The sequence below is a fragment of the Propithecus coquereli genome, unplaced genomic scaffold (assembly GCF_000956105.1).
Source record: "Propithecus coquereli isolate 6110/MARCELLA unplaced genomic scaffold, Pcoq_1.0 Scaffold668, whole genome shotgun sequence".
NCBI lineage: Eukaryota > Metazoa > Chordata > Mammalia > Primates > Indriidae > Propithecus > Propithecus coquereli.
Genome location: NW_012152707.1, coordinates 343,680 through 359,365, shown reverse-complemented (window position 1 = coordinate 359,365; position 15,686 = coordinate 343,680). Strand labels below are relative to the sequence as shown.

Sequence of the window (15,686 nt, the reverse complement as noted above, 5' to 3'; positions counted from 1 at the left end):
AAATAAGCTTGGAGAGAATAACTAGCTCAAGTCACACGATTATAATGAACAGCAGCAGTAACTTAATCTATGTGTATGACTCTTTCTGATATACCATACAGGTATAATATCCAAGTCTTCTCTGCCCACCCCCAGTCCATTCCAATAATTCATCTGTTGGAATTCATCTTCTTAACACCTGTGGACTTACTCAGCTTTCAGTCATAAATCCCTGAGGACAGGGGTGATCAGGCGGGAGGCAGAAAAGTAAGTAGGAAGAAAAGCAATGCATTTGGGACCATAAACCCTCCGAAACTTACAGCAAAATTTAGTATGTATATGTGTACTTTTCTAGGGAAAGGGATGAAAATTTTAACAGATTCTCAAAGGGGCATAATTATTCATCAACTGTTGCTACTGGGAACGAGATGAAATATGCAATGAATTAGCTCTGGAATTTATACCTTCAGAAGATTTTTTAAAATATTAGCTTTACCTTCTTTATCCAGTTCTGCATCTTTAACCTCCACATCGGGACCAGGTTCTACCTTCTCATTATTGCTACATTCCAGTGCCTCTAGTTTCTCAGGATCATCTCCATGATTTTCATTTGAAGTTTCTGTTTTTTCTTTTGACTGGTCCTCCAGAAGAGTATTTTGTTCACAACTATATTTATCTCCACTATCACAGAAAGAAACTACTTCAACTTTGCCATTCTGACACTCCAGAACTGATATGCCATCAAAACTGTCAGTGGAAGCCTCACCATTTAGACAGCTTCCTTTAAGGAAAGGCTCTTTCCTAGACGTCTGTTCTGGATTTAGGGAACTGCTGCTGTTGACGAGTAGAGATTCATTTGAACTTTCCTCCTCAGTAGATGCAAAGTTCTCTTTTGCGCCTGCTCCACTGTTAAGCCTCTGCCCCTGGTCCATGTCCATGATGTCACATGATGACTCATCATTGGTCATAGATAAGTCTCCAGTCTCTTCTCCATTTTCCTCATGGCAGTCAGTGCTTACCTCAAACTCTCCATTCTCTAGCAATTTCCTGTCCTCCGTATGGTTCTCATAGTCTGCAAATTTGGTGTCCTCTTCATCTTTTTTAAAATTATTGACTTTCCTTTTCTTAATAATTCCTTTACCCCACTGTGATCGCCGCCTTGATTTTCTCCGGACCCGAACTGTTTTACAAGGAAGGAAAAAAGATATGTAGAACTTGGAATGCAATACCTGTTTTACATATGTTTATTAAATAGGATCCGAAAGAAAGTAAACCCATACTGTTGTAACACACAAACAAAAACTACTTAGTTCTTGACATCCATGCTGACTAATCCGCACAACCTACAAGTAGAATCGATATGAAGTCAGGGATGAACACTGCAGAATAAAAATTTTTTAAAATTTATTTCCTATCTGAGTTTACTCAGCATTAACCTTTTCTACTACCCTATATCCTACTTTATAGTTGTTCCTAATTTCCAACATCCAGGACACAAGCATATAATAATATACATATTTAGGGAATGACACTGCCAGGCTGCCAGAAAGATTGAGGCCACAGCCTGCATTTCTACCAGGAAGGTGGATGCTTTGTCAGCAAAAATTAGTTCCTAAATCATGAAAGGAAATAAAGACATGAGCCAACATAATGTGATAGAATAGTCACAGGTATCCCCACAAAGAAATCTCTGTTGTTTCTCCTTTGAGAAAAAGCAATCATCCACAGTAAGCATGACCATAGACAAAAGCCCTATGAAGGTTATATGGACAATTTGGTTAGCCAAGTGTTAACCTCTTCTAGCACAAATGGTTCAGTCAGTACCATCAATTTCTTACAAAGTTATTTGAGAATATGTAGAAAAACTAAGCCCTCTACTATCAAGACAACAACAACAACATTAACAAAACACTGCAAATAAATATTTGGTCAGTTATGTGAAAAGGGAGACCCACAAAAGTTGTAGGGACTATATACTCTTGGATGCTAGTAACCATCATAAACTTTATGAGTAGACACTAGGGCTTCCAGGTGATAATAGACCCAGCAATTTTTAATTTCCCATATATTTATCAAAGGTAGGTAGTTAGGCAAGTATCCCTCATTTCCCTTAAATAAACAAAAAGTTAACTTTTATTTTGAAATTTGTGACACCTGCATCCTACAGTTAAGTGTTCTTTAGAATGCTTAAATACAAAAGTGAATAAAAATGATCCATTTTTTCCTATAGCTATAAAAGTATTAAGTCTGGCTTAATTTTTTAAAAGGATTACATATGTTTCTGGGCAATATATTGGGCAAAGACATTTTAAAAAGAAAATTAAAAAACAGAATCACTAAGTATAGATTGTTTAATCCATAGTTTCTGCTTCGTAAAGACAGGAAGGAATATGGTCTTATAACAAGCCTTATTTCTTATATGCACACTGTTTACTGTGAACCTACAGTCTATCAATAGTATATAGTGTGTTTATAAACTTCTTCCGTCCTTTTGTCTTCAATCCCTATCGAGTCTCTGCAAAGACACCAATGTATTCACAAGAAATGGACAAATTTAGTTGTAAATATTACTCCTTTCTTACCTAAGAATATATATCTACTAAAGGTTTCTGTAATCCATCTCCAAAATTCAAATTATTTAGTCATTTAGCTCAAAATATATTTTTCCTTCAAAACTGTAATATTGTTAGAACTGTTTCTTCATTCTTCCCACCTATTACTTTCTATTTTTACAACATATGGTTATAGGATAATTTGCATGGAGAAAAAAATTTCTGCATCAGTCTACTGTTAAAAGCTGGTACACAGGCTCAGGTGATGGGCATTTGTAAACATCTCATTAACTTGAAAAGCTAATCTAGTCCATATTAAAGATGAAAGAAAAACATTCAGCTTGCTCTGACTCCAAAAGGTGGAGCTGTTAGATTTTACTACCTGAAAAGCCACTCTTGACATTATAACCTCTCTTAATTCTCCAATCATGTAACAAAACTACAGGACGTTTCCCTTTTCTTTCCTAAGCTATGGAACTCTAGAGCAAAAAGAGTCTGAACTCCATGCAATCAAGAGCCAACTCAATTACTTTACACGTAGTACACTAAACACAGTCTAGAAAGCCCTTCCAAAGCAAGTTTACTCCTAATGTTTTCATACTGCGTACAGTATAACAGAAAATGTTCTTATCCTTTGGGAGGTAAAACTGGAGCTGTTTTTCCCCTCCTTATATAATTATTTCTAACGGTTAGTGTAATTTTGGCAAAATAAGAGAAATTGATCATTATAAGCTCCATGTGAATAGGGGTTTTTGTTTCACTCACTGCTATATATTCACAGTACCTGGAATGTGATAAGAGTACATACTTGTGGACCTAATCCTTAATATAACACTTCCTTCATGAGGGGTTCCTGATGTGAAAAAGCCCATTTACAGGCACAATCTTTAGAGTCAATTTTTATAGCATCGCTGAGCTTGTTTCTAAAACTAGAACCTTAGGAAAGCAACTCTCCCTTAGGGACATTCAAATATATGATGAAAGTTAATGTAAAGCAGAAAAATGATGGGTCACGTATGCCATCTACTGGTAAGAGAAAACAAAATTCAACTACTGTAGATTCAAAGAATATTTTTTAATATTTAAAGGCACTTAAAAGCTTCTTAAAGTGAACATTGAATGTATTTTCATTAGTAAATATTTTTAACAGGTGCAGAGAATGTAAAGGATTCAAGTTTTAAACTAGAGTGCTATGTTACATAATCCAAGTCATAATCTGAGATACAACTAGGCCAAATAGCTTTAATCGGTCTCATGACAACCAAATACACTATTAAGTCCTTTCTCAAACTTTCTCATATATGAATGCCACTTATTGAAAGGGGACACGCTAGGAAAAAAAATTCAAATTCAATGCCATTGGTGAAAGAACATATTAAGGCCAGCTTTACTGACAAGGTAATATAGGTTGAGTATTCAAAATCCAAAACTTTTTGAGTACTGACAAAGGAGTACACTCAAAGGAAATGCTCACTGGAGCATTTTGGAGTTTGGATTTGTGATACTCAACTAGTGTGTCTATTGCAAATATTCCAAAATCTGAAATACTTTTGGGTCCCAAGCATTTTGGATAAGGGATACTAAACCTGTATTATCACCTTTATACCAGAAGAATAGCATCTATCTTCCAAGGAAGGCTATCTTCAGTGAAACAGAAGGACCATATTAGGAAGATGTTGTGTTTATTAACATTTGTCTTTTAGAAATTTTATAGATCAACAAGAATGAGTGAAATGAAGAAAATCTAAAACATGAATTTTCCCTTTAAATACATCTTACAAAACTAAACAAAGAAAGAAGGCTGTGCAAACTTTTCAAACTGAGCTGAAAATATTCTCAGAAAAATCAACTTCCAACTACCATATCATCCACTCCCATATGCTGGAGTCTGCATTTCCCACTATAAAGAGAACATCCTGCATAGCATACAAGGGGTGGCAGGTGAGGACAGGGGCAAATAAAAATCCTATTGGCTCCATATCTCTATCCAAAAACCAAAGTTTAAAACCAAAAACATTCACACCTAGTTCAATTACAATAGCAAGTATTGAATACGGATACAAAACAGCAAATAAAGTTAAAGAAATATATTTCTGATTCAGCATCTTACCTCTGAAAAGAGATGAAAAGAGCTGTGGGAAAACGGTAGCATTTCAGTTTGTACCCAAATCCTAACATATCTACATCATTTTCAGTTGTTCCCACTACTGGATAACATGATCTCAAATACTCACATGCACATTTATTTGCAGAGTTGTGCCAGACATCCACTGGATTTCTTTGTTTGTGCCGAAATGCCTCTTCAACTCTAGATTCTGTCTTCCGAGCTCCAGCACCATGAGGATTTATTTGTTCTGCTGTTACCGATAAGCCTGCAAGCAGAAGATAAGCAATACCTATTTAAATATTCCCAGCTACATAAACCAATAAGGTTAAAAAAAAAGTCTGAAATACAAAACTGAGTTTTAAAGTCATTAATTATACTTGGGCAGTGTGTAATTCTGATGGAAATAGTGTCTTTTGTTTTAAGATGGGAAAGAAACTAGATATAAAATCATAAAAATAAAACATCCTGGCAGTCCATGCTTACACTTAATCCCCAAACAGGCCCTATTTTTACTCATTTTAATTCACAAAGGGACACATTTCACATTATTATGACTGTGAGACAGTAAGATTATATATTGCCTAAAAGTCATAATCTCTGCCATCTTAGAATGTACAGTGTTTACCGGGCCTATTCCCATGAACTGTTTCAAAATATTTGCTGCCTGTCACACCACACTGCAGTATATTTAGTTTTCTTATATTATCTCCTAAGAGTAATCATTCCATCAATTTACATAACATAAAAATCACCTGTTTTAAATGTACAATAAATAATTTTTAATAAATGTACAAAGCTATGCAATCACCACAGCAATGTAATTTTAGATAACTGTCCTAGGCAACCACTGCTCCACTTTTTGTCTCTATAGACTTGCTTTTTCTGGGCATTTTACATAAAAGAATTGTATATGTGGTTTTCCGTGACTGGCTTCTTTCACTTAGCATAATGTTTATGAAGTTCATCCATGTCGTACTGTGTATCAGTACTTTGTTCCTTTTTGTTGCTAAGTAGTGTACCACTGTATGGATATCCTATGTTTTCCTTACCCATTCACCAGTTGATGGACATTTGAGTTGTTTCCAGTTTGTGGTTATTATGAATAATGCTCTAATGAATATTCATGCGTAAGTCTTTCTGTGGACATATATTTTCATTTCTCTTGGGTAGATTCCTAAGAGTAGAATCACTGAGTTGTGTAGTAAGTCTATGTTTAACTTTTTAGAAACTGCCAAACTGTTTTCCAAATTGGCTCCAACAACTTTTTAAACTGATCTCTCATCTTCCTACCCTGCACATTGAGACCATGCTATTTCTTGCTGCCAAAGCAATTTGACCAATTCATCTCACTACTTAAAATCCTTCAATGATTCCAATTGCCTATGGCAATGGTGTACATACTTTAGCATACATAAAAATCACTTGAATAGTTTGTTAAAATGCAGATTTCTTGTCCTCAATATTCTTAGAGAATCCAATTCACTAGGTCTAAGCTGACGTGGGTAATAGGCACACGCAGTTCGAAAAACATTGGCCTACAGGATAAAGTCCAAGCTTCTTAGCATGACATTGATTCAAGTATTTATTGAAAACCTGTTGTATACCAGACACATTCTTAGGACTGAAGTAGAGCTATAATATAAACAAGACATTCAAAGTGCTTATATCCTTAAGTAAGGAGGATAGAGACGACAAAGAAACAACATAATGCCAAGTGCTACAAGAGCCTATATTAGATTAGGTGGTCAGAGAAGGGCTCTTTAAGGAGGGCTCACCTCTTGAGCCCTGTTTCCCACCATTCTATGTATCTTTAGCAATACCAAACAGTTTAAAGTTCTTCTAAGACACAAAGCTATTTCACACCTCTGTGCCATAATACATGCTACTGTTTGCTCTGTTGGCAATACTTCCTCTTAGTCTGTCACTGACTCGCTTCTCCTAGTGCACTAGCGAAGGCTCCTATATTCATTCCTGAAACTCTGATCAAAACGCTGGGTTCCCTACCAGGAGGTCTCTCTTTTCTGTCCTCTGAACGTGCTTCAACCAGTGCATATATCACACCGTACCTAATTTGTTTTACAGTTCTCTCTTTCCCACTAACATGTAAGTTTCTCAAGGACAGGATTATAAATTGAATCAACAAACCACATTTGCTAATTCTGTGTTTCTAATAACAAAATTGCATATAAACTTTCATAAGGAAGGGAAAAAAACAGTATCACTAAGTACTTTTTAAAAGTACCAGTATTGGATGTAAACTGATGAAAATTAAAACATTTTCAGATACGAAAAGATGTTAGATATCTAATATCTAAATCCCTAAGAATAGAAATCTATGATTAAAAAAGATATACTCCTATAAAAGAAATTTCATTAAGAAATACTTTATTTCTGTAATATATACTACCACACTAAAACTTTCACAGAAGGTAAAGTTTTAAAATATCTTTGAGAATTTACATGACACATATTAGTATTAGAAATGAACTAAAGGTTATACCTCCAAATATATTAATATTATTTTCATAATACCAGCAACCCTAAAGAAACATCATTTAAAGACTGTCTGAAGAGAGCACACCAGGCTTCAGTAGCAAGTTCATTGCTACAAGTTACCTCTTTTTATTCTTGCTTCCTTAATTTCTTCACAGAGTTTATTAAATTCCGGATCCAATTCAGCTGCAATAATAGCATGTGCAGTGTCCTTCAGGGTACAAGCCCTGTGCCGAATGATTTTATCTGTTAAAAAAGTTGGTATAAATTTATTATAGATACAAAAGAAATAATATTAACAAAGGACACCTTAAAAAGAGAAGTAAAACAATAGAAACAAATAAAATTGTAAAAAGCACTTCTAGGTGAGAAAATGTTCATATAAAGGATGAGTAAAATATAAATACAATAAGCTACTCAAGTTAGTATTTCTTTGAAAATTGTACTTTAAGAACCTCAAAGTAATAAGCCTATTAAATCATTACCTCGAAGATATACGGTTTTATTCTAAATTTTTAAAAACAGAAACCTGATTTTCAATAAAAAACTAAAAAGGTTTCACCATATGCCCAGCCCCAGAATTTTCATAGATGAATACTGAGAATTCAGAAAATCTTAAATTTCTCCGTAAGTTAATACTGGTCAAAACTATGCTAAAGAATACAAAAAATATATATATATATATATCTCCTAAGTAAGGGACCTATTTAAAAATGTGACAAAAACAGAGAAATACAGAAAGACTTTCTAAGATAAAGAGCAAGATGACGTATAAATTGTAGGTAGGGCAGAAGAGAAGTGCAAACACAGCTGTAGGTAAACTATACCTAAAACTGGTACCAAAAGAAAAGCTTCTGCTTCACACTGATTCAGAAGTCCCCATTCATAATGTAATATAATGTAAAAGTGCCCCCTAGAGCTGTGCGACTCAGAGATATTACAAGGCAAGTAAATATTAATATATCAAGGTATCTTGGTTTGTACAGTATAAAGAACAAGAATCCAAAGTCACAAAATAACATCTGCTTTTTCCTCTCTAGTAAAGGCCCAAAGTATAGACAAAGATACAGAGGGCTTTTATTTATAACTTTGTGGAAATCTTACAAAACCAACATGTACCATTCAAAGGCAACCAGTGATATATTTACTTCTAATATATTTTCCCTAAAAATTCATTCAACGAATATTGATTGTCAACTATACCAGGAAAAGCCAGATGGTGGCTACACAGCAGTAAACAAAATAGGCATAGTCCCAACTTTCAGGGAGTTTTTCAGGCTATTATAGGAAAGTGCTATTAAACAAATAATCTCTCATACATACGTATTTAAAAAACAACAAAACAGAACAAAATATAAAACCCTGAACAACAGCTATAAAGAAAACCTACAGGGTATTGATGTGGATGCCAATTTAGATTGGGCAAGTCAGGAAAAGCCTCTCTGAAGAAGAGGCATTTAAGCTGACAACTAAAGCATGCACTGGAGTAAGAAGCCACTGAAAGAACAGGGGAAAAACCAGGGCAGGTCCAGAAAATATCATGTGAGAATATCCTGGAGTAAACAGAACTTGGTGATTTCAAGAAACTGAAATGTAAACTGCGTGGTCAGAACGTAACAGGCCAGAGGCAAAGAGGAACCAGATCTCAGGATTTTAGATTTTATCCTAAGAGCAATGAAAGTCGTTGAAAAGATATGAGCAGAGAAGTAACATGATTCAAATTTATATCTTCACATAATCACAAAACTCTTTATTTATTTATTTATTTTTGAGATAGGGTTTCACCCTGTTGTCCAGGTTGGAGTGCAGTGGCATGATCACAGCTCACTGCAACCTCAAACTCCTAAGATCGAGCAATCCTCCTGCACAGCCAGGACTACAGACCCCAGTCCCCCCTTCAAAACCAAATTCTTGGATGCTCATGTCCTTTATATAAAAGAAGCCGTACCATTGGCCTTCCCTCTGCATCCATGAGTTCACATCCATGGATACAGAGGGCCAACTACATATGTTTATAAGAACCTGCCAGACTGTTTTCCAAAGTAGGTTGTACCATTTTATATTCCTACCAGCAGTGCATCATAGTTCCAGTTCCTCCCAACTTTGCAAACATTTGATATGGTCAGTCTTTTTAATTTTAGACAATTCTTACAGCTGTTTAGTGGTATCTCGTTGTGGTTTTAATTTGCATTTCATTAAAGATTAATGAGACTGAGTATCTTTTCTTGTGCTTATTTGCCTTCCATATAACATCTTTCGTGAAATGTCTTCAACTCTTATACCCATCTATTAAATTGGGCTGTTTTCTTACTAAATTCTGAAACTTAATATTCAGGATATAAGTTTTAGCTCTTATATTTAGGTATACGATCCATTTTGAGCCAACTTTTATATATAAATCAAAGGTCTTTTTTTTGTATACCGATATCTAATTGTTCCGGCATCGCTGAAAAGACTGCTTTCTCCAGTGAACTCACTTTATACCTTCATCAAAAATCACTTGACCCTCTATGTGTGCATCCACTTCGGGACTCTATTCTTTTTTTTTTTTTTTTTTTGAGAGAGGATCTCACTCTGTCATCTAGGTTGGAGTGCAGTGGCCTCATCATAGCTTGCCATAACCTCAAAGTGCTGGGCTCAAGTTATCCTCCTGCCTCAGCTTCCCAGGTAGCTAGGACTGCAGACATGAGCTACCACGTCTGGCTAATTTTTATATTTTTTGTAGAGATGCGGTCTCTCTTACTCAAGCTGGTCTCGAACTCCTGGCCTCAAGCAATCCTCCCACCTCAACCTCCCAAAGGGCCAGGATTACAGGCGCGAGCCGCCACGCCCAACCTCAGGACTCTATTCTATTCCACTGACCTGTCAATCTTTATGCCAATATTACACTGTCTAGATTACTGTAACTTTTTAAGTCTTAAAATAAGGTGGTATTACTTCCTCCCAAAGTTTTCATTTTATTATTTGTCAAAGATGTTTAGACTATTCTAGGTTCTTTGCATTTTCACATGAATTTTAGAATCAACTTGTCAATTTCTATCAGATGGCTACTGAGATTTTGATTATATGGTATTGAATCTATGGTTCAATTTGGAGAAAAATGACATCTTCACAATGTTGAGTCTTCCAATCCATAAACACAATATATCTTCATTTTTTAGGTCTTTAATTTTTCTTACCAATGTTTTACAGTTTTCAATGTATAAGTCTCATATATCTTTTCTCAAATTTGTCTGTATTTTATGTTTTTTGATGCTATTGTAAATAGTATTTTTATCTCAATTTCCTACCATTTGTTGCTAGTATATAGAAATACAATTGAGTTTTGTATGTTAATATTGTCTCCTGCAACCATGCTAAATCACTTACATGTTCTAATAGTGTCTTTGTGGATTCCACAGTATTTCTATGTAGGCAACATGATGTCACTAAGACCTCTATATTCAATCTCTGCAGCCACAGCAATTAAATATTTTTTTTATTATTTTTTTGAGACAGAGTCTCACTCTGTTGCCTGGGCTAGAGTGCCATGGCATCAGCCTAGCTCACAGCAACCTCAAACTCCTAGGCTCAAGCAATCCTCCTGCCTCAGCCTCCTGAGTAGCTGGGACAACAGGTGCATGCCACCACGTCTAGCTAACTTTTTTTTTCTATTTTTAGTTGCCTAGCTAATTTTTTTCTATTTTTAGTAGAGATAGGGTCTCCCTCTTGCTCAGGCTGGTCTCGAACTCCTGACGTCAAGCAATCCTCCCACCTCAGCCTCCCAGAGTGCTGGGATTACAGGTGTGAGCCACTGTGCCCCACCACATTGCAACTAAATCTTAACTGGTCTCCCAACCTCCATCCCACCACTCCCTTGACTGCTACCTAAAAAATTCATACTAAAAGGTCAGGGCTGTCTATATCTTAATCATCTGTATTCTCTAGCCTTGAACAGGATGATTTATACGCAGAGAATATTTAATAAATGGATGCTCAGTAAATGGTGAGTCAGTGAGTAGGAAAGCAAATTACTTTCTCCCCACCTCTCAACAGAGACACTCTGTTCTCCAGACATGCTTTTTTCATACCTGTGTACCCTACTTCCTTCAATCTGAAATGAATGCCCTTCCCAATCTTGCTCATCTCCAGATACTGTCTTCTCCTCTGTGCTCCGCTGACCCTGTGTACATATTTCTAATACAGATCTAAAGATATTGCATTATAATTATCTGCTGCCACATCAAGACATTATTCATTATTGCCACCTCTATATCCCTTTATCATAATCATCTTTTTGTTATTATAATCACCAATTAGATAAGTATACTTGTCATCTCTTAAAAAAAAAATCAATGAATTTCTAGACAGTAGGGATTGTGTTTTATATGTAACTGTTATAGGCTGAATTGTGTCCCCTCGAAATTCACATGTCAAAGCCCTAAGCCCCAGTACCTCGGAATGGGACTATATTTGGAGATGGGGCCTTTAAAAGATAATTAAGATAAAATGGGGTCATACAGGTGGACTCTAATCCAATCTGACTGATGTCCTTATAAGAAGAAAAAATTTGGACACATCAAGAGAAACTAGGGGCATACAAGCATAGAGAAAAGGACATAGGGAGAAAAAGCCATCTACAAACCAAGACAGAGGGTTTTACGAGAAACCAAACCTGATGACACCTTCATCTTGAACTGATAGCCTCCAGAATAAATTTCTGTTGTTTAAAGCCACCCAGTTTGTCATACTTTGTTATAGCAGCCCTAGTAATCTAATACAATTACATACAGAATAATGCCTGCCACATAGTAGTTATCCAGTATACATTACTGATCTATCATTATACTGACATGTATCTCTGTCTCAGGATTCAAGGACTATCATAATTATTTTTGTAGTCTAGGTACCCAGCTCAGTAATTAGCACATGGTACTAATAAACACTAATAGAAATATGAATGAGTTTGGTTGAAGCACAGAACTTTTGAAATAAAACCAAGCAAATAAAGTTAGAAGTGTATTAAGAGCAAAACACAGAGGGCTCCAAAAGCTAGGATCAATCTGGGGGCTTTATTCCTACACAATCGGTACAAAATAGAAGATTTTAAGAAGACTAGAAGATTTGGGTTGAAATTTCAGCAAAATTAGTCACATGATGGTATGTATATAAACAGGCCTGAGAGATATGGGAGGGATACATGGCAAGATAAAAAATGAGGGACTGTCAAATATAACATATATCTATAAAATAATTATGGCCAAATATCTGATACTGATCACATTTAGACTCCTAGGTCTAGGAGTTAAATTTCTTCTTATTCCATATTTTATTGGTGTCCATATCATCCTTAAAAAAGAGACTCTAGATAAACACTTAGGCAACATGTATAGCTTTCAAAATGTTGGCTTTCATCTCCTACGTTTATGTTAGTTTTTATTCCAAATGGCCAAGTGCTCTGAAAAACATAACACTGTAAGCTTTCAAATACTCATGGGAGCTTGTAAAAGTAATACAACATTCATGTAATTTCCACTTGCTACACAATACACCCTCAGGTTGTTTTTCTGGAACATACTATAACAAGTGGTTCACTGCTAAGAAAAAAAAGGGGGTTGTTTGTTGAAGGAAAAAAATCTAAATACAACCAAAATAATGCCTTTGAATTTTATCACTTTTTGTACATCTAAAAGAGTGGGCCGGGCACAGTGGCTCAGGCCTGTAATCCTAGCACTTAGGGAGGCTGAAGTAGGAGAATCCCTTGAGGCCAGGAGTTCCAGACTAGCCTGATTGAGAACCTGTCTCTACAAAAATTAGCCAGGTGTGGTGGTGCATCCCTGTAATCCCAGCTACCCAGGAGGCTGAGGGAGGAGGATCTCTTGAACCCAGCAGAGCAAGACTTTGTCTTAAAAAAAAAAAGAACGAAAGAGGAAAGTTCCAAGTGTACCATGTTAACTTCAGCTGTGATAGAGCCGTATTCTTTGATTATTCAACTGCATTTCATAAATAAATGGTTATTATATACCAGAAACCACTATTCCTTAAAAGTGATATTGATATCAATGTGCTTATAGTTAATTACCTAATGGGGAAAAAACATGAATTGATCTTCTCAAATGTCTTTCTCTTAGTGCTTAAATTCATTTTCACTACAAGTCCCTATATTTGTTTCAAAATAGGATTAAATTTAAAGTGTGGTCCAGGGAATGTAATAAGCACAAAGTGTAAAGTGGCAGGAACCCACTAAGGAACCAATTTATGAAAAATTAAAGCATTTAATAATGATAACAAGAATAAAAATATCAATGGCTAACCTTTATGGAACACTTATCATGTCCCGGGGCTTAACATATTTAGGTTGAACAATGTGAAAATGGCAATTTCATAGGGTTCAACTTAATACGCTTTCTCATTTAATCCTTACAACCACCCCAATTAAAGAATACTAGTATTATCCATGTCTTACAGATGAGGAAACTAAAATTTAGAGGGCTTAACTTGATCAAAGTAAAAGAACTAGGAAATGGCAGAACTGGTACTAAAGCCTAGGTCTAAAAGCAAAGTCCATATTCTCATCACATACTACACAGTATCATTGGTCTCTGTGTCTTAAAAAATAGGCTGAGGGTGTGGGAAAGGAAAGGGAGTGAAATGAAGCTGATATCCAGCTCACACTTCACTCTACTCATCCTGTTGCAGGATAGCACCCAATTAAAGAAGGAGAGTCTCTCACTCACACAAAATTGCTATACTGACTTAACAGTGGTCCTGATGCTGCTGGTGTATTTAAGACAAAATTTTAATAATACAGATTACAAGCCTTAAAAGATACATATTCTTTAATCCAGAAATTTCACTTTAAGGAATTTATTCTAAGGAAATAATTAAAGATCTACATAAAATTTGCATTATAAAGATATTTATCAGTGTTTATAACAGAGGAAAAAACTAAAATATAGAATGTGTCCAACAATAAAGTATTAGCTATTATTTCTATATATGATTAAAATAATATGGGAGAAATATATTCACTAATAAGCTTTGTGAGAAATATTACAGGAATGATGAAATTTACAAAAGTCATATTTAATTTAGTAAAAATAAGATGCATGCATATATTCTATATACAAGACAATTGTGTTGGGGAAAGAGATAACGGTAATGGGATTACAGATTATTTTAATATTCTTTGTTCTACTTTCACAGATTTTTGTATAAATACATAATAAAAACTCAAAGAGAAGCAAACAAACAACAAAAACTACAAGAGGCAAATATCCTAATACAAAGCTGAAGAACTGTTACATACCAAGTACAGCTGTGCAAAAATTTTATTCTGTGTGATTTTACTAGAGTCTGAATTCAGGCAAGCAATAGCTAATTTCATGTGTAATGGAGAAATCCCTGTCATTTTACCATAGGCTGGGTTGAGAGCCACTGTCCAAAAAATACAGATACAAAGCACAAACTGTACTCTAAATATCTTTATGTAACAGAAACTTGAATAAGTGTTCTAAAAACAAGAAGCATTTTTTTTGGAGGGGTAGTACCTACTAAGAAACAGAATTCTCAATATAGTAAGAAAGAAAAAAATGGCTGCTGACAGTTGGGAGCTGGCCCAGCACTATCAGCTAGGCCCCGGTGTGCTACGTTAAACATAAACAATTTCACAGAACACCAACATCAGCCAAGGTCACTCTGTGTCCATGATGAGTCAAGATAAAAACAAGACCACTCTGTAATCACGTCTAAACACAAACAAAAACATGAACATTATCCTAACAACAAAAATAACCAGACATAATCCTATCCTGGCTAATATGAATAACTATTGTTTCTTTACCAATCACAGCTTTAAGCTTTGCTCCATTCTTCTTGCCTCTAGGTTTTTAAAATGCCTAATCTCAAAATTAGTACCACTTTCTAAACAGTATCCAATCCACTCAAAGCCCCACTTCCTTACACTCTACCCAAAATCACTTAACACAAGCCTAAATCGTATGTAGTTCCCTATGACGAACATTCTTCCCTCAGTATAATAAATCAATAAAGTCATCCTGTTTTACTACAGATTATGTTCCTGGTGGTCTTCCCTGGAGGGTGATGACAAGAGATGGAACTACACACTTAAGTACAGGGTGGATTAGGAGTAAAATAATAAAATACATTAAAATACCCACAATCAACAGAAGAGATCACATTCTACATAAAGGGGTCTTTTGATATGTAAAAGTATCCTATCATGGATTCCCACAAATTCAAAACTCTCCATGTTTATCAGCACTGCTACTGTTGACTAAATAAATTTTAAGTTAAATTCTCCATTACTCAGTTTTCCATCAATCTGAACAAAATCATAATCTAAGTATAAAAACTAGAAGGTAAATGAAGAAACTAAACTCTGAACATAATTCCAACTACATAATCCTCTAATTTAAGCACATTATTTTATTTTTTTTTTTTTTGAGACAGAGTCTCACTCTTTTGCCTGGGCTAGAGTGAGTGCCGTGGCCTCAGCCTAGCTCACAGCAACCTCAAACTCCTGGGCTCAAGCAATCCTTCTGCCTCAGCCTCCC

At 35.4% G+C, this 15,686-nt stretch overlaps 1 protein-coding gene across 1 annotated transcript in view; it reads right to left on the bottom strand.

Moving 5' to 3' along the window:
* The window catches only part of ATAD2B (ATPase family, AAA domain containing 2B), a 201,009-nt gene that overhangs the window by 8,292 nt on the left and 177,031 nt on the right, over positions 1-15,686 (bottom strand). Inside the window, exons 23-26 of the mRNA XM_012660440.1 lie at positions 7,617-7,638; positions 7,255-7,377; positions 4,766-4,903; positions 476-1,159 (exon numbers count right to left, since the gene is read on the bottom strand). Of these exons, the coding sequence (XP_012515894.1) occupies positions 476-1,159; positions 4,766-4,903; positions 7,255-7,377; positions 7,617-7,638 (967 nt within the window). The remainder of the gene's footprint in view (positions 1-475; positions 1,160-4,765; positions 4,904-7,254; positions 7,378-7,616; positions 7,639-15,686) is intronic.